The sequence below is a fragment of the Diadema setosum genome, chromosome 9 (genome assembly GCF_964275005.1).
Source record: "Diadema setosum chromosome 9, eeDiaSeto1, whole genome shotgun sequence".
NCBI lineage: Eukaryota > Metazoa > Echinodermata > Echinoidea > Diadematoida > Diadematidae > Diadema > Diadema setosum.
The window spans coordinates 11049118-11076222 of NC_092693.1; the positions used below are offsets into that span (position 1 = coordinate 11049118).

General features: G+C 40.3%; 1 protein-coding gene across 1 annotated transcript; it reads left to right on the forward strand.

The window, feature by feature from the left end:
• The first annotated feature begins 3874 nt into the window (after positions 1-3874).
• LOC140233058 (zinc finger protein 521-like) lies at positions 3875-9190 on the forward strand. The gene is made up of 2 exons (XM_072313171.1): positions 3875-4084; positions 4899-9190. The coding sequence occupies exons 1-2, from the start codon at positions 3886-3888 to the stop codon at positions 9188-9190; spliced, it is 4491 nt and encodes a 1496-aa protein (XP_072169272.1). The 5' UTR covers positions 3875-3885.
• Positions 9191-27105: the final 17915 nt, after the last annotated feature.

Below are 27105 nucleotides of genomic sequence, written 5' to 3' on the forward strand. Positions count from 1 at the left end.
AAAAAGGGGCACTTGTTATCTTATCTCTCTGTCTGTGATAAATTTGCCTCTGATGACATACATGTTGATTGTTTATTACCTTTTGATTCCAGGATAGAAGTGGCAGATGAAATAAGCACTTTCTAATTCTGTGAATATCCAAAACGCTTTTCCCCAGTAGATGAAGATGATGAGAAGTGAATTATAACTCTGCCAACAAAATGAGCCATTCCACAAGGCTATGCTGTTCATACCACAATTTCCAAGGAACTAAGGTCACCATACAAGTGGTAGGAAAACCCAAACAATCAAGTAGGAAATAAAACAACAACAACAACGACAAACTGGTGACATACAGGAAATACATCATCTGTTATAGTATGCTCAGTTTGTGGCATAATCATTACTCTCCCCCTCAGCACCATGTTGATGATTACACACACACACACACACACACACACACACACACAGATGTTCTTACATTTGATTCAGAAGGGCTGTAATATGAAGACACATCAAAGCTCCCTTCAAAATAGATATAGATATAATCTTCATGCATTCTTCCCTTTCTCCAAACTCCTTTACAAGTCTTGCAGCAGGCCCACTCAGTGTAATGCATGATTCAGATGCCATTAATGGAAGACATGAGGCCCTCTTGCTAACCCTCACTGGGACCTCTCCTTCTCTCGCTTACAGAGGACGTCTCTGGGGAGACAGCGGACGACCCCACACATGAATCACCCGCCGAGATGATAACGGGTAAGCTGAGAATATGCAGAACCTTTTTTGTGTCTTTACTGAGTAGTATATAGCAGCAGTCTTTTCTTTTGATGTGTGTGTGTGTGCATGTGTGTGTGTGTGTGTGTGTGTGTGTTTCAAAACCCTATTATTGCTTCTTTCTCAGTTATTTTGATCATGTATTTCTGTTTTAAAGTTATTAGTTTTATTTTTAGGTTGGGATGTTTGGTCAGAATTGAGTTCCATTTTGATCAGATGTTCTCTCTCAAGTGATATCTCCCCCCCACTCATCTCCTGTAAGTTGGCAACTTGGGAATATGGGAGAGCTAGTCTCTCTGTCCAGACCCCAGTTTCTTCAAGTTGTACTCCAGCATAGCTCTGCGTCCGACAAAAATAGATGATAAAACTCAATATTATGTCCTTTATGTCGGTTGTCCACATTATCAAGCAGTCAAGGAGGATGTTGGCTGAGCTTTCATGAAAAAAAAAATGTATTCTTCAACTTTGGGTATTTTTTTTTTATCATGTAATTCCAGGTTTAGTTATCTTTTATCATTTAAGAGTAGGGGTAGTACCTTTGGTAATATCGTCGCCGGTCACACGAACCGACGAATCCCTCAGGTTTGCGTAAGAATGACAGTTCGAGAAAATCGCGTTTGAAGTTAACCCATTTTTGACCTATGGTTGCTACACTTTAATGTCTATAATTTCCAGTTATTTTTGTAGTACATCAGACTTCAATTCTTGCCCTAACTTGTGAAGTTTTTATCGAATTGTATTGTTAACAAATAAGCGGGAAATCGTCAAAGAGCTGCATGCATGTATTTTCGGTCTGCAAAGAACGTTGTCATTTTCCATGTGTGTCCATATGTACATGTACATTGAGCGTTGTCATTGTCAACACATGTATTACATAGTACGAGCACTGTGCGCGCGGTCAATGAACTGTCGAATCTCAAAAACTACACGCAAGTCAATGCGCACTGATTCGTCGGTTCGGTGACCGCGCGTACTACAAATGTAGTACGCGCGGTCACCGAACTGTCGAATGGCCTGATTGTTTAACACACGCGTCTATGGGGAAAACAAATAATTTTCACAAATGGAATTACATACTTCTACAAAAGTGATAACTACGTAAAAATTACACCGAATTACACACTGAGAATTTCAGAATATGTAGTATGGAATGTCTACTATCGAAATGATTGAAAATCTCAAAATCGAAAATTTAACCCAAAATCGAGTGATTCGTCGGTTCGTGTGACCGGCGACGATATTCTTAAAGTCCAGACCAAGTTAGAGTGCAGACAGTTTCATAGAACCCCTTCAACAACTTGCATACATACCCATTACTGCTGTATGCTCACCACCTTGTTTTTCTTTAAAAAGAATTAGATTCAGACAGAAGGGAGTTTTTAACCTACAGTCACACAATGTTTTGTCCTATAAATTTTTCATTAATTATAACAAATCTTTTGACAGTGATTCTAAAATATGAGTGATCAAGCTGTGCTCTTGTAGTGTTCATAGCATCCAAAGAGTGAGACAAAATCTCAGAATTCAACAAGTTGTCAAAAAGTTGGGGAAAATGGCTCAGGACCTTGAGCAATTCATCAGTATCACCTGCGGTAAAGCTGATGCTATGCTTCATGCTGACAAAATGGAGGTTGGATAAGATGCCAATGCTTTAAGTCTATTTAGGATGCTATCTACCACATCTTCTTTCAGTCCCTTGCGATTCTCAAAACTTTCTTCCACCCTCCCAAGTCCCCTCAGTCGGGATGAAAAACATAGCTACCACCAAACATCCTTGATGGACCTTCAAGCCATTTGAAGTGTGTGATTGATTCGGATATCCTAAATTGTCCGCGTATTCCCAACATGCTTGTTAATGGATATCGTGGCATGTTTGTCGCGGGGATGACGATGGCGCTCCCAAATCACACCCAGTGTCTTGTGTCTCAGACTACACACCTGGATGAGGGTCGGTTATTTCTTCGTTCTTGCTGACGTATTCTGTCGTTGATGGAAGCTTCATCTCAGATGTGCCCGCGACACCTCCTCCGGGAATAAGGGGAATTTATGGCAGCTATGTTTGTAATGCGAAAGCTGCGCAATAGCTGTGTGCCTCATCAGACTCTTTGGATAGCATCACAGGATTTGCACACAAAGTTCAGCTGTACACTGAATGTTGGCATACCCCTAAATTTCCACTGAAATGTTACCCTTTCCAAGAGCATTTTGTTAAAATAGCACCTCTCAATTTGTAAATTTTGCTGAGGGAAACTGACAGTCATATTCAAGTTGACTGTGATGGAAAGAGTACAGTCAAAGAAACACATGCACACACAACTGAAAGCTTTATTGAAATGAAATATAGATAAGAAACTAATACAAATTTTGGGTCATACAGACTGTATGCCAAACAGCATTAATGTCACTCACTTAGGCAAATAAGACAATGACATTGTCTTGCAATTTTCCTTTTACCTTAAAATGCAATATAGCATTATCATTTCTACTCTAATTCAAACTCAGTTTTGATCCAGTTTTATAAAGCTCTGTCCTGCATTCCTGGTTTTACTCAATTTATAGGTGATCACTCAGATGTGAATTACAGTTTCCCTATTAAAAGGAGGAGCTTTATAACATTGCAAATGCACAATTTGATATAAATGCATTACCTTCAGTCTGTTCTTTTTTGTGTGTGTAATAGTTAAGCTTAGAACTGGAAGTGAACAAATTTTGTTGATTACCAGGTACCTGTAATATTTCAAATTAATTCATGGTGAACACTTTGTATCAATAGGAGCTAATGATTATTTCATTTAGAACATCTTGTGTGTGTATGTATTTTTCTCAGTGTCATAATTTCTACATGCTGTTCTTATACTGATTGCTTTTCTTAAGATACAAATGGTAAAATACTTGAAAGCTTATGAAAAAGTGGCTGCAACCTTTTTCAGAGATGTATAAGAAAATTTCAGGATCCATTTACAAAGCAAAAAGGATACTGATATATCATTTCCAGTGTTAGCATCCCTCTTTTCCATCAATTTGATTTTTTATGGAAGTGCAGATATTCTACACAATGCAAGTCATGTGATGACAAATGTGCCTATGTGTTTCTTTTACTCTGTAGATATAGCAGACCTAACTGCAGACATGGATGCAACATCAGAAGGAGCCGACAAGGGTGGAGACACGGGAGAGGAGGAAGAGGATGATGACGACGATGATGGAGAGGATGATGGGGAGGAGGATGACGAGGAGGAGGAGGAAATCTACAAGTGTGATATGTGCAGCGAAACATTCAACAGCATCACCGACTTCATGGACCACAGGAATAAGGATTGCAAACGAGGTGGGTCTCCTTTCAAAATATATTTAAACTGTTGCCTCCAAGTTGGGCCGATTCCTAGTGGATTTTAATACATGGTACATCTGGTTTCCTTCAGAAGTGGGTCGGGAGTGTGTGATAGTCACAAGAAATGTACACCACAGTGAGTTACATGAATGTCATTTGTGATGGATAGCAAGCAAATGTCATTAGATATGAGTTTTTGGTTGATTGTGAATAAAACTGCAGTAATTACATTACAAAAATTACCTTAAAGTATTATTTAGTAACAATGACTTTGACGTACTATGTAGTCGGTATATGTATGTTTGGGATTATTGATTAATTTGATCTCTACATTTTTGTTTTGTTTTCTTTCAATAGTAGAAGATGTTCCAATTTTCAAATTTTTTGTCACAGAATTTAGTGCTTTATAAGTGAATAATATCCAATATTGGCAATTTTGGCCTAGTGTGCCACTTTGTGTTCAGTACTAAGAAATGGAAATATTTCTTTAATTTCCACTTTCTTTCGTGAATACATGCTGTTGCAACTCGTGTGTAGACTGATTCCACCAAATTATTCCTCAAGATAAGGACTACCATGTTTAGTACAGCATTGCAGAATTTCTTTCACACTGATGATTACATTTATGTAGAATGTGTTGTCCAAAACTCTAAATTTGCAAAAGTTTTTGCAGTATATCACCTTTATCACTTTTATTGTTCTGCCAACCTACTGCTCAGTGTATGTCGCTACCCTTTTGCTATTTTGATATTGAGCTAGATTTTTGTTATATGATGACAACTCTTGAGTGCATATCTAATTATCTCCCTAGATGATGAAATGATGGCTGCAGAAGAGGAAGGTGATGCCCAGTATCGCCTTGAACACAAGGGTCTAGTCTCAGTTGTGGGAGGACCCCTTCCATATCCGTGTCAGTACTGTGACAAGTCATTTTCCCGACTGCGATTTCTGAAACTCCACGAGCAGACTCACCGGGACAAGCTGCGCTTCGAGTGTACCTACTGTGCCAGGCTCTTCAAGCACAAGAGGAGCCTCGACCGCCATGTCAAGCTTCACACGGGCTTCAAGAAGTACCACTGCCCATACTGCGAAGCGGCCTATGCCCGCAGTGATCACCTGAAGACGCACATTCAGACCCACATCAAGGGCACCGTCAAGAAGCAGGGGCCCGCCAGCCTGCACATTTGTCCCACCTGTGACCGTGGATTCCTCACCAACAGGGCTCTGGTGCTTCATTCAAACACTTGCGGGAAGCCATCAGACAATGACAGTGTATCCTTTCAGTGTGATCAGTGCTCCCTCTATTTCTCCTCGGCTGAGCAGTTGGATGAACATGTGACATGCCATGCCAGCAGTAGCAGTCAGGCTGCAGATGTTGCCAAAGACACAATAAAGCCCCGGGAGAAGGTGTTGCAAGATGCCAAAGCCAAAAATTGCTCTGACTTTAATGTCCAGATGGAAGCCTCTAGTTCTTCAAATCATAGTAGCCTGAGTGGCACTCCAGACAACTTGCTCAACTGTCCCCACTGCTCATGGACAGACTTTGCTAGCGCTGAGGCACTCAAAATCCACATCCAGCAGATGCACGTGAAGTCCTCACCAACCCCGCAGAACTTTGTTTGTCAATACTGTGGAAAGGATTACCCCAGTCTGTATAACCTCACTGAGCATATATCCGCCCTCCATGAGAGTGAGATCAAGAACCTGCAGAGCGGAGACGAATCGTGCAGCTTCATCTGTGGCTACTGCACAATGAAATTCAGTTCTATGACGGAGCTTCACGAGCATGTGAAGAGTGTGCATTCCATGAGTGGTCTTATTACGTATCGGGAGGATGGAAAGCTTGTTTGTCCCTACTGCAATGCAGCTTTCCCCAGTGAAGTGGCACTCATGGATCATTTCCGCAATGTGCACAACTCCTTTGACAATGCCAACAACCGCTCCAAACTGCAGTGTCCTCACTGCACCAAGGCCTACCCTAATGAGCGATACCTTCAAGAGCATCTGAAGAGAGCCCACTGCAAACCTCTGGACAAGATGAAATATCCCTGTCCCTATTGCATCAAGCAGAATCTGTTTGACTCCATAGAACAGCTACAACTTCACATTGAGGTCTTTCACAAGAATAGCCACAACCCAGTCTACCTAAATACAGACCCTGAATGTAAGATACCATCTGGAAGCATTTTGAAAGAACAACTTTGTGGGAACAAGACAAGTAGTGCAAATGGTGTCACCCCTTCTCTGATCTCTTCTCCTCCAGTTTCTGTTCCATCATTCAGTACGAATAAAGAAGTTAAGGAACTGAAAAAAGAGCTCAGTATGAGCCCCCCAGCTGTTCCCGTCAACATTTCAACGTCGCCCCATGTGGAGCCTCAGCAGTCCCCTCAGAATAATGCAGACTCTGCATCAGAAGAAACCAAGGTGTCATGCCCCACCTGCCACAATGAATTTCCAAATGATGAACAACTCATTGTTCATGTTCTGACTCACTTCAAGAGTGTTACTAAGGAGTATGTCTGTAAAGACTGTGGAAAGTCCTTCAAGAAGCCTGATGAGCTGCAAAAACACCTTTTCGAAATTCATGCTCACCACTTATTCAAGTGTTCCCTTTGCAAAGAAGTATTTGACTCGAAGGTCTCCATTCAGGTTCACTTTGCCGTCAAGCATAGTAATGAGTACAAGCTCTTTAACTGCATCAAGTGTGGTTTGGTGTACAATTCTGAGGCAGAGCTCTTGGTTCATGTGAAGGCGGAACATCTAAAGATGGTCCAGCCTTTTAAGTGCCTTTTCTGCTGTCAGAACTTTGCATCTGATGTGGAGTTCCAGTGTCACTTAACAACACATTCTGAACAGTATCGATGTCCCTTCTGCAATGCCCCATACACTTCTCAAGAAGCTCTTGATATTCACCTCCAAGCAGCTCATGACCATGTCGGTGGAAGTAGTACACTTGTGGCAGGTGAGGATGCAAATGAGAACAGTGAGGAATCTCAAGAGAGGGTGTCTGTTGATAGTGACAAAAAGAGCTCTGTCACCTCCGAGAGCGGTCCCAAATGTTCCAAGGCTAAGGAAGACAGGAATTCTGAGGAAGTGGCTGGTTGCTTCACCTGTCAGATCTGTGACATCATGTTTCCCCTCAAGTCTCTCCTCGAGAAGCACCGTATCCAGGAGCACAACATCAAGGCAAGGAGTGCCACCATCAAAATGGAGATGACGCAGCCCATCAACGTGGCCGATCACATCAAGGGCAAGTTCACCTGCCAGATTTGTGCTGAGAAATTCAAATCCAAGTTTGAGATGATGACCCACCTGAACAACCACAGCATGGCGGAGAAGCAGGCGCTGGCACAACTAACTCGGTCGAAGTCACCTGTCATAGCACAGAGAACTCCAAGCCCCCAGCAACCGTGCATTTGCCAGATATGCCGTCAGACACTTCACAATGAGGAAGAATTTCTTGAGCACACACAAAGGCACAACACTGATCTATCCCTGGGTTCAGAAACCATCAGATGTTTGGTGTGCCTGCAAGACCTCACCTCCATTGTGGAGTTGCAACTGCATGCCAGACACCACACTCAGATTGTGTCCTCAATGTCAGGGCAAGAGTTGTATCCTTGTTACCTATGTGGAAAGGCCTTTGCCAGTAGAGCAGATGTCGTACCGAAACTAGACAGTGATGGCCGACCATGTTTTAGCTGCATGAGGTGTGTCAAGACAACCCTTGAAGCCCAGTTTCACGGTGTCACCAAGTTGAGTAGCCCACTGAACCGTCAAATTGGGCAATATGCTAATTCCAGAGGTAATGGAAGTCCAGATAGCTTGGTTGCAGTCCACAGGTGTACCATTTGTAGAGTGAAGTTCGAAACTCAGGAGGAATTGGCAGTACACATGCAGGTTCACAATCAGGCTGCAGCGAGTAGGAATGTCGGTGGAAATGGTGTCGGCAGCTCAACAGGCAAAACTTATCAGTGCATCAAGTGCCAGAAGACATTTTCAACAGAGGCAGAAATCCAGCTCCATGTTACATCCCACGTCCTGGCTGAGGGAGTACTCCATGACTGCAAGCTATGTCGTCAGGTGTTTGATTCGCCCGCCAAGCTCCAGTGCCATCTCATAGAGCATTCATATCCCGACAAGGAGTACCGCTGCCCAATATGCAGAGCCCTGTTCAGCTGTGCCAACGACATCCAGGCACATGCCATAGAGCACGGAATGGACAGCCGCCACCACAAGTGTATGAACTGCAGCCAGTCCTTCTTTTTCCCTGCAGAATTGATGAACCATGCCAAGTCCCATCCTCAGTGCCAGCAGGAGAGCAAGTTCAACTGCGGTGAGTGCAAGCAGAGCTTTGCCTCGCTCTTCAGCCTCAGCAACCACATGAAACGCCACCTCAACAAGCCCACTGTCAAGTGCTCCATGTGTCCAGAAGTATTCCAGTCAGTCCTAGACATGCAGCACCACTACTTCAGGACTCATTCTGAGGTGGAGACAGCTTCTTCAGGCCCAAAGACCTTTGACTGTCCCAAGTGCAACAAGAGCTTCCCAAACCTGTCCAGTCGACAGAATCACATGCGTGTTAACCATGAGGGCAAGAAGTACACCTGTGGGGAATGCAACAAGGTCTTCACGCTGGCTCGCAACCTCACCATCCACATGCGCTCTCATAATGGAGAGAAACCCTACCAGTGTGGCATCTGCGACAAGAGGTTCGCCCGCAAAGAGACGCGCAAGGTCCACATGCAGTCCCACAGCAACATCCGGCCGTTCATGTGCCCCCACTGTGGCAAGATGTTCTCCCGGAAGTTTCATGTGCAGGTGCACATGCGCACTCACACCAAGGGTAGGTTGTCTACCAATCAGTGCGAGATCTGCCAAGAGACTTTCACCCTGGCCAAGAACCTGCGGCGCCACCTCAAGAAAGTGCACAAGATCCAGAGCGGGCTGCTGCCAACCATTGTGTCAGATAACGATGAGGATGAGGAGGCATTGATGCAGGAGGGGCAAGCGGCAGGGGGCTCAGGCAGGACTGTGGAGGAGGAAGTGAGTAGCAGTCAGGATGTTGCCATGGTAACAGTGGAACATGTACACTCAGACTGACAATGAGTTTGTGGCACACACAAAAAGTTTCCACTGATAGTATAGTGTTTGTATATGAGAAATAGGCTGTTATTGCTGGACTATAGCAAAAAGGTTAGTTTGTTATTTATGCATATCATGGGCACACAATAAAGTTATCAAATTCCATGTGTCATATTTTTTGTAGATATCAGTGATAACAGCATTAAAAACAGCAGTAGAACTATAGCATGTTTGTGCTTCAAACTCACATATTTCATTAGTATGTTAGAAATGAACAGATTGATAGCTATTAATTCTTTTTTTTTAATTCGTAAGTACAATTAAACATTCATAGAGTTTGTTACTGGGGGATAAGGTCAGTCCCTTATTTAGACATTATTGTTCATTTTGGTTAAGGTTAAAGATCCCAGCAGCTCCCCAAGTTTATCACCTACAGTGTAATTGCATTCTTGATTGGTATATGACCTGACTCAACCATATTAACAGCCTCATCTATAGCGTCCTCTTGCATATACAAAACTGTACTTGATACCTTTGTCTATAGTTATTTCTTGCACTTTAGGGCACACCTTGCAAACACACAATGTGTGTTGTGTTGTTATCAATTTCTGGGGATGCTTCAGCCCAGAGTTTTATCAGCATGGCGTAGCAGGTGTTTGGTGAACCGCCTTATTTATCAATTTATTAGGATTACAATTTAATGCTCGTTAATTTATCTATTCATGATAACCAATGTGTATATTCACAATAAAATGCAACCTGCAATTGATTATTGTAGGGATGAAACATGATCTACCTGATGGGCTGTTAAGATGGGGTTTTGTAATAACATTCCTTAAAAAAAAATTGGCCTAGTTGGCAGGAAAGACACAGATTTTGTCAAGTAGGTTTGTGTGGCAGTATCTGTAGTAGTTGCGATGGACATGACCTCCACCCAATGCAAAATTAGGTAAGTTTATTATTTGCATAGTTATTATATATTACACTGTATATGCAACGCTTTGTAAGAACTGTGATAAAGCCATTTTCCAAGAAAGCCCTGCATGTCTTGAGGAGAAGTAGTAAGTGTTCGATTTATGCAATGGCTCTCTGTGAATTCTTTTCAGATCATTTACAAAATGATGTATAGAGGAGTTAGTACACCATCTTTGATCAAAGACATGTGAGAAAATTATTAATTTGCCTGTTGAGGATTGAGTAAGCATGAGAACAAGGAAGTCTTATCGTTTTCTTTAGATAAAGATTTCTGTGATGGACATTATTAGTATTGGACATCTTGGAATTCTGCAAACTGTCTTGTGCATTCAAGATGATTTGATTGTTAAAATCTCTTTTGTAACATATTGTCTTTAGTCCTCTCCAAAAAGGTCAAGAAAAGGAATCCTGATTCTGTATACTTCAAAACAACAACAACAACAATAACAAATAAATATATCCAGTATTTCCCCAAGCTTTATATAAAACCATATTGATGTGGTTTTGAGGAGAAAGTTTACAAAAATAAAACTTGTAAAAGTTTCATGACTGTCAAAGATCAGTGATTAGAACTAGATTCTTTTACTGTAGATTTATTCATTGTGTATGAAAACTGCCCAGGTACATTTCTGTGATGGTCTTAGAAAAGTCAAGACATGGAATTTGAAAGTCCCAATGTCGCATAGAGAAGTTTAGCTCGAGAGCTAATGCAGAATTTAAGCAGTGGCATTGAAGAAATAATTCATCACTTGAATAAGAATTCATGCTTCACTCATACCCATATATTTTGAGGCTGTGTTAGAATATCATATGTGGTCTTCGGTAATAGTTTAAACATTTGTAGTTTACCAATGGCAAGGGTGCCCTATTCAAATCTGAATGGGGTCTATGTTATGTGTTATCATGTAGTAAAGAATATTTAGACAACATATCACTGAACATTTCTTTCAAATATGAAGAATTTGATTGCAAAATGAGGTAACTCCATTCTTGTCAAGTTGAGATATTTGTGATTAAACCTGAGAAAAAAACATCGGAAATAGTAACAAAATTTGAGATATTCTTAAACATATCTTAAAATCTATTACTTTTTATGCAACAAGTGAAATATCAGTGGAAAGGTTTTATTGTGCTCTGTCTCATGAACTTATTTAAAATGTTTTAAAATGGTGCTTAACCTTGTTTTGCAGTCAAACTTGTATACAATGTACTTCTGATGCCTATCCTTTATTACAGCTTTGATGAGAGGAGTTACTACAATTTCATCTTGTTTTCAAAAACAGGGATATTCCAAACCCTTGATACTGTATAAGACATTGTTATTTAACAAAGTAATTTTTGTGCTCTCAAATTCAGAGTTTCTTTGTTAATGTATTGTTTTCTAATCCCTGTGTAAAAAAAAAAATATACATGTTGAAATTAGATACTTGTATTCTCAAAGTACAACTGTGATTTTACTGGTCCCAAGGAGTTTCCTATAACAAAGAGTTCACTGTGCTTGCACAGCTTGACTGAACAGTGAACTGAACTGATGACGTTTCAGGCAAAACAGTGTTACAGAAATCATGTGCCATCATAATTCTTGTCAAATTTAGCTACATTTGTACAAACAGATGAACTTCAGCTGAAGAGAACCATAACAGAGTAGACATTAGCAGTTGTGAGTGTGTACTGTGGTTGTAGTAGTAGCTGATACACATTCATATTTCACAAAGTTACTGTGTTTTGCAAATGATCATAGACAAAATTGATATACATAGGACATGTGGTTGTATGGTATACATAGCCTAGAGTAGCATACACTAGTTGTGAATATGTCAACATTCATAACAAAAGGACAATTAGGTAGCATGGTGCATAACTAGGCTTGTTTCATCAGCAACAATGAAAAAAAGAAATGCACATGAAATAAAATGCATAACCATGTGTATGAAAGTAGATGAAGTTAGGAAAGTCGCCATTATAACTGCATGTTGACATCAATATTCCCCTTTTTGACTCAGGGAGTACTTCTTTTGTAATAGTCTTAACTGCAAAGAGCAAAAGGACATTAGAATGTTTGTGATCCTGATTTTTCACCCAAGATGGCCGTACTATAAATTGTACCTGTGATGTATATAATTAATATTTCTTATCAAAACATGTGTAATGGTATATTGTTGTTGTTGTTGTTTTTTTTTTTTTTTTTTTTGGGAAATCATCCATCATCAATCAGTATTCTGTACAAGGTGAGTTATGAATAATACATAGTTAGATTTGTCATGTATACGATGAAAAATAAATGCTAACAAATGCATGGATATGCAACTTTCTTTTTATTTTGTCTCATTTTTAATTCGAAAATTATGTTCAGGACATTCAGCATTTATTTTTCAAATTTACCATCAATCTCCATGGGGCACACAGTCGAGGGACTGTAGAATTTTGATACACAATATTATATGCTTTATAAAAGTAGAATTAATCTGAAATTTAATCTCCTGCTTTTACAGACAGAAATATGCTTGATGTAGGCTTCCTTAGATATTTCATCAGCAAATGTTTTTGTTACACTTTGTAATTTTCACCGGTTAGCCCTTTTTGATGATCTTTGAATTTCTTGTGAAGTATTGGTAAAACTGAGATCCTGTATCTGGTGTGGAAATGCACATGTATGTTCCTCATGTGTACCAGAGAGAGAGCTAGAGAGAGAGAGAGATAGATGGAGAAGGATAGAAAGGCAGATGTGAGGAGATATACATGAAGGGTTTGTTTGCAAAAACCGATAAGTCCATACTTGCCAAATGGAGATACACTCTATTTGCGATTAAAGGTCAAGAAAAATAAAGAGAATAATAAGAAAATTTTTGCTTCTTTTGACCATAACTTCAAAAATGTACCGTTATATGTAGTGACCGATATATCATTTAAAAGGTATTATTTTGTACTTTATGACAGAGACCACACTTCAAAATCTTCAAAAATGGACTTATCGGTTTTTGCAAACAAACTCTTCACATGTATATAGAGGTAGATGCAATGTAGTGAATGAAAATATATACATGTAATAGATACATGTATATAGAGATGAAAGAATGAACAGAGGACATTGTAAACATATAAACAATGATGGATAGATAGTGGTGGAAATAGTGAATGACAAAGTTACAGAATAGAATAGAAGATGCAGGAACAGAGAGGGAGACAGGAGAAAAAAAGATGGAGAGAAGGGGAGAGGTTAACACACTGACAAGCGCTTGTGTGTGTGTGTGTGTGTTTTTGTGTGTGTGCACGATAGCGGAAAGGAAACGGATGTTTCACAGTGTCTGTTACAACATGGGGTTTTCATTTGCGTAACATTCGTTCTTTTAACCCAATTTTGTACGTTGCCATCATGGAACTCTTTTCTTGAGTGAGTGAGTGTGCGTGTGTGTACGCGTGCGGACGTGTGTATCCCCACTGGCGTCAGACATTGGTGACAGGAGAAAGTGATATAAGCCGGCGTAGAGGGAGTGGAATATGCAAAATATGACATTTACGTCAACACAAATTTGCGGCGGCCCCACGGCTCCCTCGATAGCGCTCCTACTTCATCCCCATGGACTGGAGGAGGAGAAGAAATGAGCAGAACGGGGGGAAATTTATCTCGCTACAGAGGATGAAAACTAGGCATAAAACGCATATGCCAGACATGTACAAAATTGTCCCCCCCCCCCCCACCTTTCTTTTACTTTGGTCATCCTATCTCCCTCTCTTACCAGCTCTCTCTTTCTCATTTCTCTTTCCTTATTCTTGCTTTTATGCGTCTCTCTGGCAAGGGGAATTATTCCCATCAGTATATTAGTCCCATGTGACGCATCTGATTGTAGCCTCGTTTTAATTTCCCCTCCAAAACCGAAATTGGTGGAAATTGCTGCATCATGCAAAACAACCGTGTGTCGGGCTGAATTATGCATGGCGGGACTCGCTGAGCGGTAGGAGTGTTAGGCAAACGGGACACGACGTCGCCCGAGGGCCGACAACAAGACGCTTGATGAATAGATATGATCCGCAAGATATCGCCACTTTTGTTTTGTCTTATCCGAAGATGGTACACCTAAATGGTGATTATGAGGGGAAATCATTGCATAGTATTACATTTATTATTTCATAATATATACATGTATTCGTGGTTGTTTTTGGTTGCGACCTGGTCCGGCGAGCACCACTGTGGTCGTTACGCATTGAGAATACAGTATTGTAGTAGATTTACACCTGCGATGTGAACTTAAAGTTTGAAATCGATCGGATGATATGCTACAGGAATGCCCTTGTGGTGGTGATGTTTTTTTCTTTCTCTCTCTCACTCTCTCTCTCTCTCTCGTATACAAGGAATTTTTTGACTGCACACATATTCTTTTTGGTGCAAAACTGCGGTGAATACGTTCCTAGAATTGCAAAGGATTATCAATTCATACGTTGTAATTACAAAAAAAAATGATTCTCGTCTTTATCTATCTGTAATATATTTACATGATTATACACCCCGATTGCCTGCACTGTATAGATAGATACCTGTATATAGATAGATAGGCCTATAGATAAATAAGCGATATTTATAGACATACAGCTGTAAATGTGAATAGACAAATACGTGGTAATATGTACCTCATAGTACAAGTACATGTATATACCAATTGTCTTTCAAAATGTTAATGTACAAACGTCTTATTACCCGGTTAATGGATGAAACCTGCCTATACCTGTATACGAAACTTGTCTATACATGGTTCTTACCCCTCTCCCTCGAGAGCACTCCAGCCGCGCTGCCACTTTACGGTGCACGCACGCTACATCAGCCATATCAGGGAGGTTTCCTCTATCTCACCTCCCTGGCCACATCAATTGGCATTCACTGCCTCACCTTTGTGCCGAGGGGTGCTATTACCTTGCTAAGAGGACTCGTGTGCAGCGGTAGGGCTTGGACCCTGATGCAACTTTTCGTGGAAAGCGCAGTGCTCAGCCCACGAGACCGAGACACCTCTGTTACACATGGTTGGCATCAATCATTTCGTTTCTCATACGAAGCAATTGGCCCCATCTACCTAGGCCTGATTAGCAAAATACAATTCCATGTCATTTAATTACAAGCCCCTTTCACAAAATGGCCTGGTGTCTTGCTTGCGAGCACTCCCAGTTGTTGCAGACGGTTGCACGAACCTTAGACGGTCGTGATCTGGTCGCATATCTGAACTATAAACATGCTCAAAATAAAGCCAGATGCTATCGATTCACTCATATTACGTCGTACGACCAGTTGTGCGATTGCTGAAAGGGTGTGGTCGCACCACTTTGCACAACTTGATGCAGGAGTTCGCGCGACTTGATAGTCGCATTGAGTCGGCTAAAGGTCGTGCAACACTCGCACCTTAGCTAGCTACCTTTAGGGACTTAGTTTGCAGGCACAAACTCCGTGTCGGTCGTAAAGGAGTCTGGGCCAAAACATCTCTTTCATGGTCCTTGCATCCCTCCACCATTGCTGCTTCCTGCAAACTGATAGAGGCTATAGTCTTGCGAGTCGGTACGATTGTGCTGAGACCATGAGACTGTGAGCATGTCCGATCGCAGCATATCTTACACGACCGTTACACGACTGTATGCGACTATTTCTTTGTAGGGAGTCTATGAGAGGCCTCTTGTATAGTGGGACTACTTAGATGAGCTGCAGGACGATCTCTATTTTTAACCCTTTCTCTTTTAGGGACTTTGGACAACGTTTACAATGCCATAGGTGTTATATGCCAATCGGTAATCAAAGCACACAAAGGGTTAATGAAGAAGGGTATTGTGGATGCTGCCATGCTGCTCTTTAAGAATCTCACAGGATCGTGAGGTTGCTGCATCTTCGGCACCAACAACAACGCACAACGCAAAGGCAGGGTGTCCCGCTGATAGTAGCACTCACTCGCACTTGATCTATAGGGCTAGAGCAAGGGCCCTCTAACAATTTCCTCTTATTTCTGTAACTTTCTTCTTTGGCATCGATCTTGGCTATTACGAAGTCCAACTTGAAAGTGACCAGTCGGTCCGATCATGTGGGGGGGGGGGGGAGGGTTGGTTGGGGCTTCTACCCCATGCCACTCCCACCGGGTTTGTTCAATCGCAAGAGCGATCGCATGGTCTCACGTCCACCGTGGTACGACCAATCGATTGGTCGTGCAACTATTGTGATTGTCGTCGATATGCAACTCGCAATCACTCGTGCAACGCTTGCATATTGTGAACCCACGACCACGAGCAGATTTAACTTATTCGTGCAAATACATGTATCTCTTTTAGTCGCTTTTCTTGAATGACAGCTGTTGCATTGGTGAATGCCCTTTTTTGCGACCTGATGAGATCGATGCCAGTTGCAGCCTTCCGTGCGACCAAAATGCATGGTTGCAAACTGTCGTAGATCAGGTGTGTAACTAGGAGAGATTGTGTGGCAGGATTGTTATCCAACATACTATCCCGTGCTTACATGTGCAATATTTGATAATAATATCAACAACTTATGGCGTCAATGACCAAAATGCTTCTATACGCTTTACAATTTACCAGAGAAACAAACTCAATTAATTTGTAAATTACTTTAATCATAATCATCGGTATATTATTCTTCATAATAATTGGGTTAAGGCTTGGGTTTTCATATTCAGGAGAACACAAAAGTGAAGCGGATATCTGACTATCATCAATGCAATACACCTAGTCAGGTGGACAAATTAGTGCGTGAAACATTCCCTTGTGGCAATAAAAAAACTGGGCGGCGATGTGCAGTCCGACATCCCGGCACAACAAGTACCACGCAACGTAGCGAATGATGCCGTTGCGCAGCGACGTGCGGTCAGTTTACTGACGCAATATCTGCGCGTAGAATTCAAACAAATACGTACAAGTATACGAACAACAGCAGCGCGCTCTGGAATTACACTCGCTTGCATATTGAAATATCAATGAGTTTGAAGCATTTTTCATTGATATCAACAAATGATCATTACACACACGTACCTGGTACTTGCTGCTGGTAATGTCTATATCAGCAACATCCTGTAAAAAAAAAAAAAAAAAGAGTTAGAGAAGGGAAGACAGTGTCCCACCTCTTATCAGGAATAAATTTGATAGGTTAAGAAGACCAGCAAGTGAATGCTATTTCACATCAAGGTCCTGTGACAATCCTAGCTTATAGATGGAAAATCACATTTTGTAGATACAAACAATAATTCTAGGAAGAAAACGTCCAGTTGAAATCAGTGATACCGTTGACCAAGTGTTGAAAATGGAAACAATATACAATGTAGTTTAGAATAGTTGTATTTAAACAGTTATTAAAAAACATGTCACATATACAGTCAAAACAAACACTAATGAGCTTAAAAACTATATTTCTCAGTCTCAAGAGGATAAAATGTACATGCGAATTCATTTTTGTTTTCGTCTGCTCAAAATGAGCCATGGTGAAAGTACACCTTGTTTATAAAATATCGTGTATAGTTGTTAACTGAAATAGACACTCACCTTTAAAGCAAAGTTAAAACTAATAGTGAGACCAACTACGAGGAAAATGATGGAACGGAGATCGTCGCTGATTTGCCCGTACGCATCAAAGTTACTTCATCATTATCAGTTACATTTGAAAATATGTGGGTAATAGAAAATATATTCCGCCCGTGATGTCCAAGAAACTTTGTCCTCCACAAGACAACAAGGTATTAAAAAATGCTTCCCCCAAAACCTATAGGCAGGTAGGGCCAACATGTACCCCATCTATACGCGGCGCCACTTTGAACAGTCATCCATTGCACGCCATTTCATAGATTAGTGAGCGACCAGGGAGGTGAGACGTGTCACCTCCCTGATACGACACATGGGAAGGATCCATCACCCATGGGGAGAGGGGGACTCTCAATCCACGGAGGTAAAAACCTCTCAACCACCTCCCCCGATCAAACCCAAAGAGAGCTCAGAGGAGGCGACTGTACGTGGTGAGGGGAACTCGTGAAGCTTTGAGTGATATTTAGTATTCATACGCCCACTTTTATAACGCTCCGAGTAGAATATTATGTATTCACACACCTATGTAAATCTGTAACGTCAGCTATGGTGTTGATGCAGTAAAGTGAAGCCCGCCGCACACTACACGATTTTGCCCCGATTCACCGGTCTTAAGACCTTAAGACTAGAAGTGTGACGTCACAGTCTTGCCATTTTCTAGTCGTACGACTGGGTCTTAGCGCCAGTCGTAGAGATTTGACATGTTGAATTTCTACGACTGGTCGTAGGCTTTCAGCCATTCACAATGCAGTAGAATGCAAGCGCACGCAGTGCGCACTGTGCGCGCTTTACAGTCGGGTCGTATAGTGTGCGGTGTCCGGTGGTGCGACTCGTCTTAAGACCCAGCTTGGCTTAAGACCTTAAGACCAGTCTGATCCTGTAGTGTGCGGTGGCCTTAAGGGTATCAGAATGTCATCTGAACCCTAGAGATGCATATGAACAGGCCTACTTCGGTGGCAAAGAAAAACACCAAACAAAAGTATTTGTTGACGATCTTCGTCGGCGTACAAGATTTAGGGGGCATCTTGTTGCGTTGTTTGTATCAATCACTGCTTGAAATTAGAATAAGAGGTCAACTGTGAAAGAAGAGAATGGCAAGACACGGGGGGTAGACCCGTTAAAAGTAAAAGATGACTCTGTTGGGAAAGACAATAATAGTGACTTCATGTACACACTAGCTAACAGCGGTGATGAATTGCTTCTCATCGAGTGGACATGGTGGGGATTTTTTTTTTCTCCTGCAAATGGCGTCAATTGTATGATAAACAAGTGTCGAGTTGTCATTGTCATGATTGTAAAGAAAATTAATCAGGCTTTCTTATGATGATGTCACATATGAATGAAATGATGTAGTTTTAAGAGAAATATTACACACCAAACTGGAATTGCATGACTTTTTTTGAGGGGTTTTTATGTCCGGGAATATCCCCTGAAGTTCGGTCACAATGCCCGATTTTGTGAGTATGCTCTTGGATGTTCTTTATATAATATTAATCGTACAATGTCGCAGTAGTATAATATCGTTTGAAATACATGCATTTTTCTCGTGCATAATACACTCACACACAGACACACACACAGACACAGACACACACACACACACACACACACACGCACACACACACACACACACACACACACACACACACACACACACACACACACACACATGACATGCACATCACGCAATGGTAAGTAACCAACGAACCCTTCTCTCTCACACACACTCAATCCTAGATTATCCTATCAGATGAAATGAAAGCGATGGAGTTGTGATTCTTTGACATTCATTGTTGTTGTTGTTGTTTTTTTCGCGCTTTGTAGTTCTGATATTAGTGACCAGCTACTAACACGACTCACCAGACAAGCGGTGGTCATCACCATATGACTTGGAGTAATCAGTTATCTACATGTATTATGTTCATTCCTTATAGTGACTTCCCGTACAGTAGAAATACCAGCTGAATACATTCAGGTAATTAAAAGACATTGCATGCATTTTCGAACTGTACAAGACATTATTCATTCGTTTCATAAGAAAAGAAGACAAAAAAAAAGAAGAAAAGATGCCGTTGCCTAGCAACTAAAATGTAGGGCAAGATGAAAAAATTGCCCGGACAGACGACCCGTCATTGTCTGCGTCGCGTTTAAGCGGATAACGAATCATTACGCAAACTTGGCGATGCACGTGACGACGGAAGTAATATGGGTTTTACCATGTTTTAGCTTCGACGCAGCGAGAAGATCAAGCTGATATTGATACGAGTCCATCAATCCGTTTCAAGGGTCTTTGGGGAGGACGGGCTTAATACGATTTTTGTACAGAGCGGGTGTGCATTTTTGTGATGTCGATACATCATTCGCAGTCGGCGCGTCGGTAGCGAGAAAATCGACGCGAACGCTGAATTTGTCTTTTCGCATCTTTAACTTACGTTAACGTGTCATTACACAAGAGAGAAGAAGGAAGCGGGGGGGGGGGGGGGTGTCCAAAATGTCACAGAAGGGAAGAGGCGACATATTGTACTGTATGATATTAAGATGGCGCGTGTATGGGGGCGTGGCAGTGACTTAATACTGGCAATCGCAGCACCTTGGGGAGAATATTGCCGACAGTTTGAGGGAAGGCAAAGGTCACTTTGGTGGGTGGTTTTGAATATGCTACAAATTATCAATATCGATCAAACAACTTCTCCCTTCGGGTCCCCCCCCCCCCTTCCTCCTCCAGCCCCTCTGCCTCTTTATCACATTCCTCTCGAGTGCGCGCACACACACAAACACACACTCACTTTTTATTAGTCTCCTCTTTCCCCCAGATGATTATGTAGGACGCATCCTGCGTCGCCTCTCTCTGGATGGTATTAGCTCGATTTCCTTCGATATCTGGCCCAGACTGAGGACGGGAAATTGGGTGTCATTGCGCTGGAAGCTCGCGGGAATCGCGCTGGGGCTCCAGCTCCCACAGCCCAGACTATTGTTTCTCTCCCCGAGACTGGGAGGCTCTTACCGTGTCTCAGAGTGCGTCATATGGGGAGCGACGGGCGTGGATTAGGTCAGCATCACCCAGGGAATACGACGCGGTGCCTCACTATACGAGCGAGGGGAGAATTCCGCTTGGTGCTCTTTTTCGATTTTCGATTTTGTCTTCTATTTTTCTTTCATGGGAGAGATCGGATTATGAAAAAAAGCTGATATTCTGGAAAAGATATAAGGATGAGACTGTGAAAAGAGTCTGACGGCAATGGTGACGATGATGAGGATAATATTATGAGCGAAGATGGAAGACATAAGGGGGAGGGGGAGACGGGAGAAGAAGAGTCAGAGGATGCGCAACTATCCCCTTCCTTTCTAAGAACTCTCTTAGAAAAAAAAAAAAAGAATCTTATGTGTCTTAAGCAATATGGAGTGAGGATTAGCATTTCCCTTTTCATCTCTCTTCCAATGGATTTTATGTAGTTTTACAAAGTATTTGCACCACGACAATGTAAATGTGAAACACAACCGCATGCATATCATAACATTACATATTACATCATACACAAATTGGTAAAGATGTTCAAGATGAAAATAAGCCTGGATCTTGTTTTGCAACGTGATGGCAAGTTGTACTTGCTAGTGGAGCTTTCTGAGTGCAATGCCTCGTCATGCGGCTTTCCTCTCGCATCCAACTCTACTCCGCAATTCTTCTTTCTGTCAGTGCCCTATCAAGCCTAAATGATGTTGTTGTTTTTTTTCAGTCTTTCTCGTCATTTCCCTGCGAATTGATTCATATCAGAGCGTTGACGCAGAGTGTATTGTTTGCCCTAAATTCAAAACTATTTCACATTCTTCCTGCACATTCCATGTTCTTCCACATACGTGCTTCATTCGTGCTTAGAGAATGAGTTTGGATTAAGTTTTTGCATGGCCTGTGTATGAGATCACTTTCATGTTTGCCATAAAACAAGCTAGTATTATACGTACGGAACCAACAATAGGGCAACTCCCCTCTGAAAGTTTGAAGGACTTTAATAGCAATGCGGATACATATTTGTGTCTTGCCTTTACATAGCGCACTTCCTCTACTGCCAACCGCGGCTCAATCCTGGAACTTCCAAGTTTATTGAGAGTTTGTGGTCAACCACTGAGCCATATAATGGTTCCTCTTTCTGATATATCTCTGTCCCAAATCATCACCTTACTCCTTTGCTCTCACCATTAATATATCAAATTCTTTGTTCTCCTTCCATCCAGAATTGATAAATCTCAGCCTGACGTCTAAAAATCTGGCACAAGCTCCTTAGGAGCTCATGCAGAGCTTCACTGCTATCCACTGTTGTCGTTTTTTTTTTGTTTTTTTTTTTGTTTTTGTTTTTTTACTTTTTTTGGCTAATTCAAAACGCAGTGAATACACGTTGCACGCTTTCTTTTGCCAACTATAGGCCCAACGTGTATTGCATACATTTTAATTAGACAATCGACCTGGGTCACATGTGTTTACATAAACTACACGTTAGTTTCATTTACATGTAGATGTTTCCATCTAATTCTGCTCATATGTGAAATATGAAAAGGGGGAAAGGCGACTCTTATTTAAGAGACAAATCTTATCTGAACTCGTTACTGTAAACAAGCGAGAACAAGAAAAAGGGTAAATGAAAATACAAACAAAACTACAAACACACCCATTCACCCACCCACAACACACCTATCTGCCCTACCCACACACACATGCACACACACACACACACACACACACACACACACACACACACACACACACACACACACACACACACACAAACACACATATTTTTCCTTCCCTCCCCCCCCCCCCTTTTTGTTTTTTGAGTTGGTTAGTTAAGCTCCCACAGCTCCACAGTCACCCTTTTTGGTATGACTTGTGGCTCTCTGAATTAAATAGTGCTTTGGTTCCAAACAGAGGAGATGGCACGATTATCACACATTATTGGCTCATGACGCATGCACTTCTACTCCAGATTTAGGTGAACACTAAAAAATTATATAAAGTCAAACAGAATGGAAAAGGTTTTTGCGATCACAATTGGACATGACATTAAGCAAAAATAAAAATAAAAAGTTATGAGGTTTCAAAGTTTCATATATTTTCATGTAACAATGACTTTGGTCCCATCCACATACTATGAAAATCATAGGTGATGATGCATCACATCACAAGCTTCTGTCCACACACACAAAAATCTTTATGAACTTTCTTTCCTGAAAGAAAATAAAAAGAATAAGTTGTACCTGTGTGAAACTATTACAGTCTTGTTTTAGCCTAGCAGTCTTACTGCAAGAGTATAAAAAAAAAAAAAATTCTCATGACACTTTTTTATACAAAATAGTAGAAAATGTGGGATGACAACACTGCATTTTCAAATTGGCATATGTGGTGTCAACATATTAAAAAGGCATTAGTTTCATGAAAATACGGAAAACTCTGTAAGTTCTATTACATCTTCACTTCAACCTCAATGAATCTTCTTGTTTGCATTCACTTTGTAGGCTGATGTAAATTCTCATGCAAAAGAATTTACTTCAAAGGTATATGTGGCTTCAATGACAATGATAGTACTGTAAAATCAGACAATCCCTTCACAAGTTAAGAATTTCACAGCTTTGGTGCTGTCATCACTTGATAAGGAGGCTACAACAGTTTGTGGTGTCATGGTACTGTGATGATATAAGGTAGCATTTCTACCATGATGAAAGAGCATTTGACTTACCTCCTTCAAAGGGTAGGGAGAATATTACACAAACTGAAATATTTGTGGAAATCTCTATTCATTCATTATATCTATGTCACTTTTATGACTTCACAAATTGTTGTAGCCTTCTTATTCAGTTATGACAATGCAACATACTTGTGTTTCATCAAAATTTTGGAAATTCATAAGCTTTTATGCATTATCCAGTTTTTCTCCAACTTCACTAAAGTGTTCTAATTTTTTCCTGAATTCACTGCCCTATTCATGGGATTTGATAAAAAACAAACAAACAAACAAACAAACCCACAGGCCAAATCTCTTGTCATGGTATAGATATCTGAAATATTATGTAATGTCCCAGACACAGTATAATCTCATTCCAGCGTTTGAAGCTCAATCAACTAATTTACACTGGTCTACAAAATGGAAGCATTTCTGGGCTATATCATCATCGGAGTACAGTGCACTCCCATTATAACGAACATGGTTATAATGAAATTCCAGTTAAATTGAAGTCAAAATTCAGGTCGCAATATTGTCCACTCTATGTATTTTTATTGTTTATTTGTTCAGTTATAATGAAATTTTGATATAACGATAGAAAACTGCCGGTCCCGAGGACTTCATTATAATGGAGTCCACTGTATAATCACTGCCCATAATTCATCGGAGTTCACACATTTTGGTTGTAAAACAGAAGTACAGTACAGAAGGCAAGTGTGACATGCATGTATGTTATGAAAGATGATATCATCAGTCACTTGAGGAATTTTATTCATTAAAAAAATACAATTCAAATGTTTAGTGCTGTCAATTTGGATTCATGACTTTTAATTGCACCCTAAATCCAACTTGAAAATTATCTGTGTTGCAAGTTGCATACTTGACACAATGGACTATCAAAAAGACTTTTAATGTGATTTCTACAGTCACATATCACAGACCATACACTGGGGCATGGCATACATGAGTTGTTACACACTGACATGCAACCATTTACCATGAGAGCCTTAGAGAATCACCAAACATTAATTTCCTGATCTTGGTTTGAATGACCTATTCAGATTCCAACTTTTTCAATGATGTACACTCCATCACATTTATACATATTTGACATATCTTTTATCTGAGAAAGCATAAGAAAGCCTATCACCAGGGAAACACAGTTTCAAGAATCAGAAATAACTTCAGTTTGCAGTCAAGCATCTGGAAGATAGTGTATAATTCAACTGACTCATCTGTATCACTATATTTACTGGAGTCAAAAGGGGCCTGAGCTTTCAACCCTAGCAGAATCTTCATCAAAATGGCAAAATGGCAAACATAAAGGGAAAGCTTAAATGGATGACAAAACAGTAATGCACATGAAAGTTTTGACATATCATAATCTAACAACCAAGATCTCTGTGAACAAATTTCACCATGTTAATAGATGTCTCATTGATTGACATATGCTAGCACTATTGTACACTCAGATATTGTTCTTTTTTCCAAGCATTCTGAAATTAAAATTAGTCAAAATTTTGCATTGTTCCATTGTTTACACAATATCAGTGACACTGGTAGTATTAAAGGGCAACTCCAGACCAGCTGAAAGTTAATCTAAAAAGAAAGAGTAAACTATTAAGTTTATGATAAAATATTCTGAAAATTACAATTAAAAATACTATGCTTATTATAAGCACAATGGTGAAAATCTTATCAAAATTGGATAAGAATAGGGGATGTTATAAAATTGCAAAGTTTTGCTCATTTTCCAGTCATTATAAATATGCAAATGAATGAGCTGATGATGTCATCAAATCAGAACTTGCCATAAAGTTTGTACACAAAATCTTTGAAATTTCCATTTTTTTTTTAATGCAGTTATGCCCCTTTCTCAATTGCTAGTATATCTGAGTGATCACTATTCTGAAGTTATTTAGCCAGAAATATCATTATGTTCTAATACACTTCTATAGCAGAAAATTTGGAATTCCATCAGGGTTTTTTGTTTGATTTGATTTGATTTGAATTTATTTTCCGTTAAAAGTCACATTACATAATTATAATCATTGCATAAACAAAATAGTACATAAAATGAATGGAAGGATAGCCCTACTCAGCTATGTTTGTCATAACACAGCTGTTTTCCAGAGGGGTCCTAGAAATAACAATGTTGTGATACACACAATGATAACGACATGAATAAATAATACATAATAATGAAGAATATCAATAAGTCTTAAATCAAACCAAAAATGTTTGTTTGTTTGTTTTTTGTTTTCTGCACACAATCAATGGAAAATTGTGAAGTGATGAGCTCATTAACTTGTGAATTCATATCAACTGTTTGAGAACTATTTTGCAAAGATAAGTGCAACTTCACAATTTCATATCTTCCCCAATTTTTATAATCCCAAATTTTCACTGTTGTGATTATAAACTTGCACTCTTCCTTTTCAGACTAACTTTTAACTGGTTGGAAATTCCCTATAAGGACCATGCAGCCCTGTTTTGTTTTGCTTTAGGTTTTTCTTTTATGGAGACATAGTTAAATAAGGCCTGATAACAGTCCCTCTGCAGTCTAAATCATGACTCCCTGGGTTGAAATTCTGCACGGTGCGAACAGTCTTGGATGAAATGCTTCTCTTAACCCCTCCCTTGGGCACAGGTATCGTCAGATGAGTACCTGGCGATACTGGGGTAATAATAATGGCAAAGCCTTCTGGTAGAGTAGTGCTAACCGCTAAAGAGACTCCCCAGGGTAAATAAGATAGTATCGCTGCATAAACTGTTATTAAGGCACCTGGGAAAGTCATAAGCACACACATGAATTTTAAAGATGCTCCAGGGACATATCCTTTGATAATGTCAGACAAGAAGCTACTTTGGCATAAAATTTGTCTAAAATAAGATTATGTCATGCTTATCAGCACACGAAAATACGTACAACTGAATTTGGTTGAGCATGACGTGACTTGCATGAAGCCTCCTATCAAACTGAATTCTCTCACTTTTGAAAGAGAAAGGGTACAACTTTTGAGGTGATTCTGTTACATGCACATAATCAAATGAGTTTTGTTCAAAAAAAAAAATTAAAACAAACATGCAGACAAGAAATCAGGTTTGAAATTATCAGTCTACTTTCATATCAGATATTGCATTTTCTAAGAGATTTGAATATTTCATCTCCCATTAACTGCCAGAAAAGGGGGAGGGGTTTATGTTGCTAGTATATATTCAAAGAATAAATAGTCATAGCTTCCTTGAACACAGATTGCACAAATTAGGGTTCACAAGGGGCCCGGTGTGGAATCGAAACCACAGATCTGGGGTAAATGATGGGTGTACACATACATTTTGTGCTTACAGGACATGACAACATGACATGAATCATTGAAGAATGATCTGTCTTTATGCAATCACAGGCAAGACATGACACTATTCACTGACTTAAAACAGGAAGGATCATATCATTTTTCTTTCAGTGGTAGTAAGTAGGATATACTGCCTACAATTGATTCAGATAAAGAATAAAAACGAATACAAGCTAAGAAAGGATTGCTGGAATAAGGATTATCGCATGGGCCTCTTCTGTTTCAACCTATGATGCCCTTAAAATCACAACTAAGCCTGGACCTGAAGGCTATGTATCCAAACACAAACACACACTCATAGGTTTGGTACAGTCACTAGCGTATGCGCAGGAGTCAC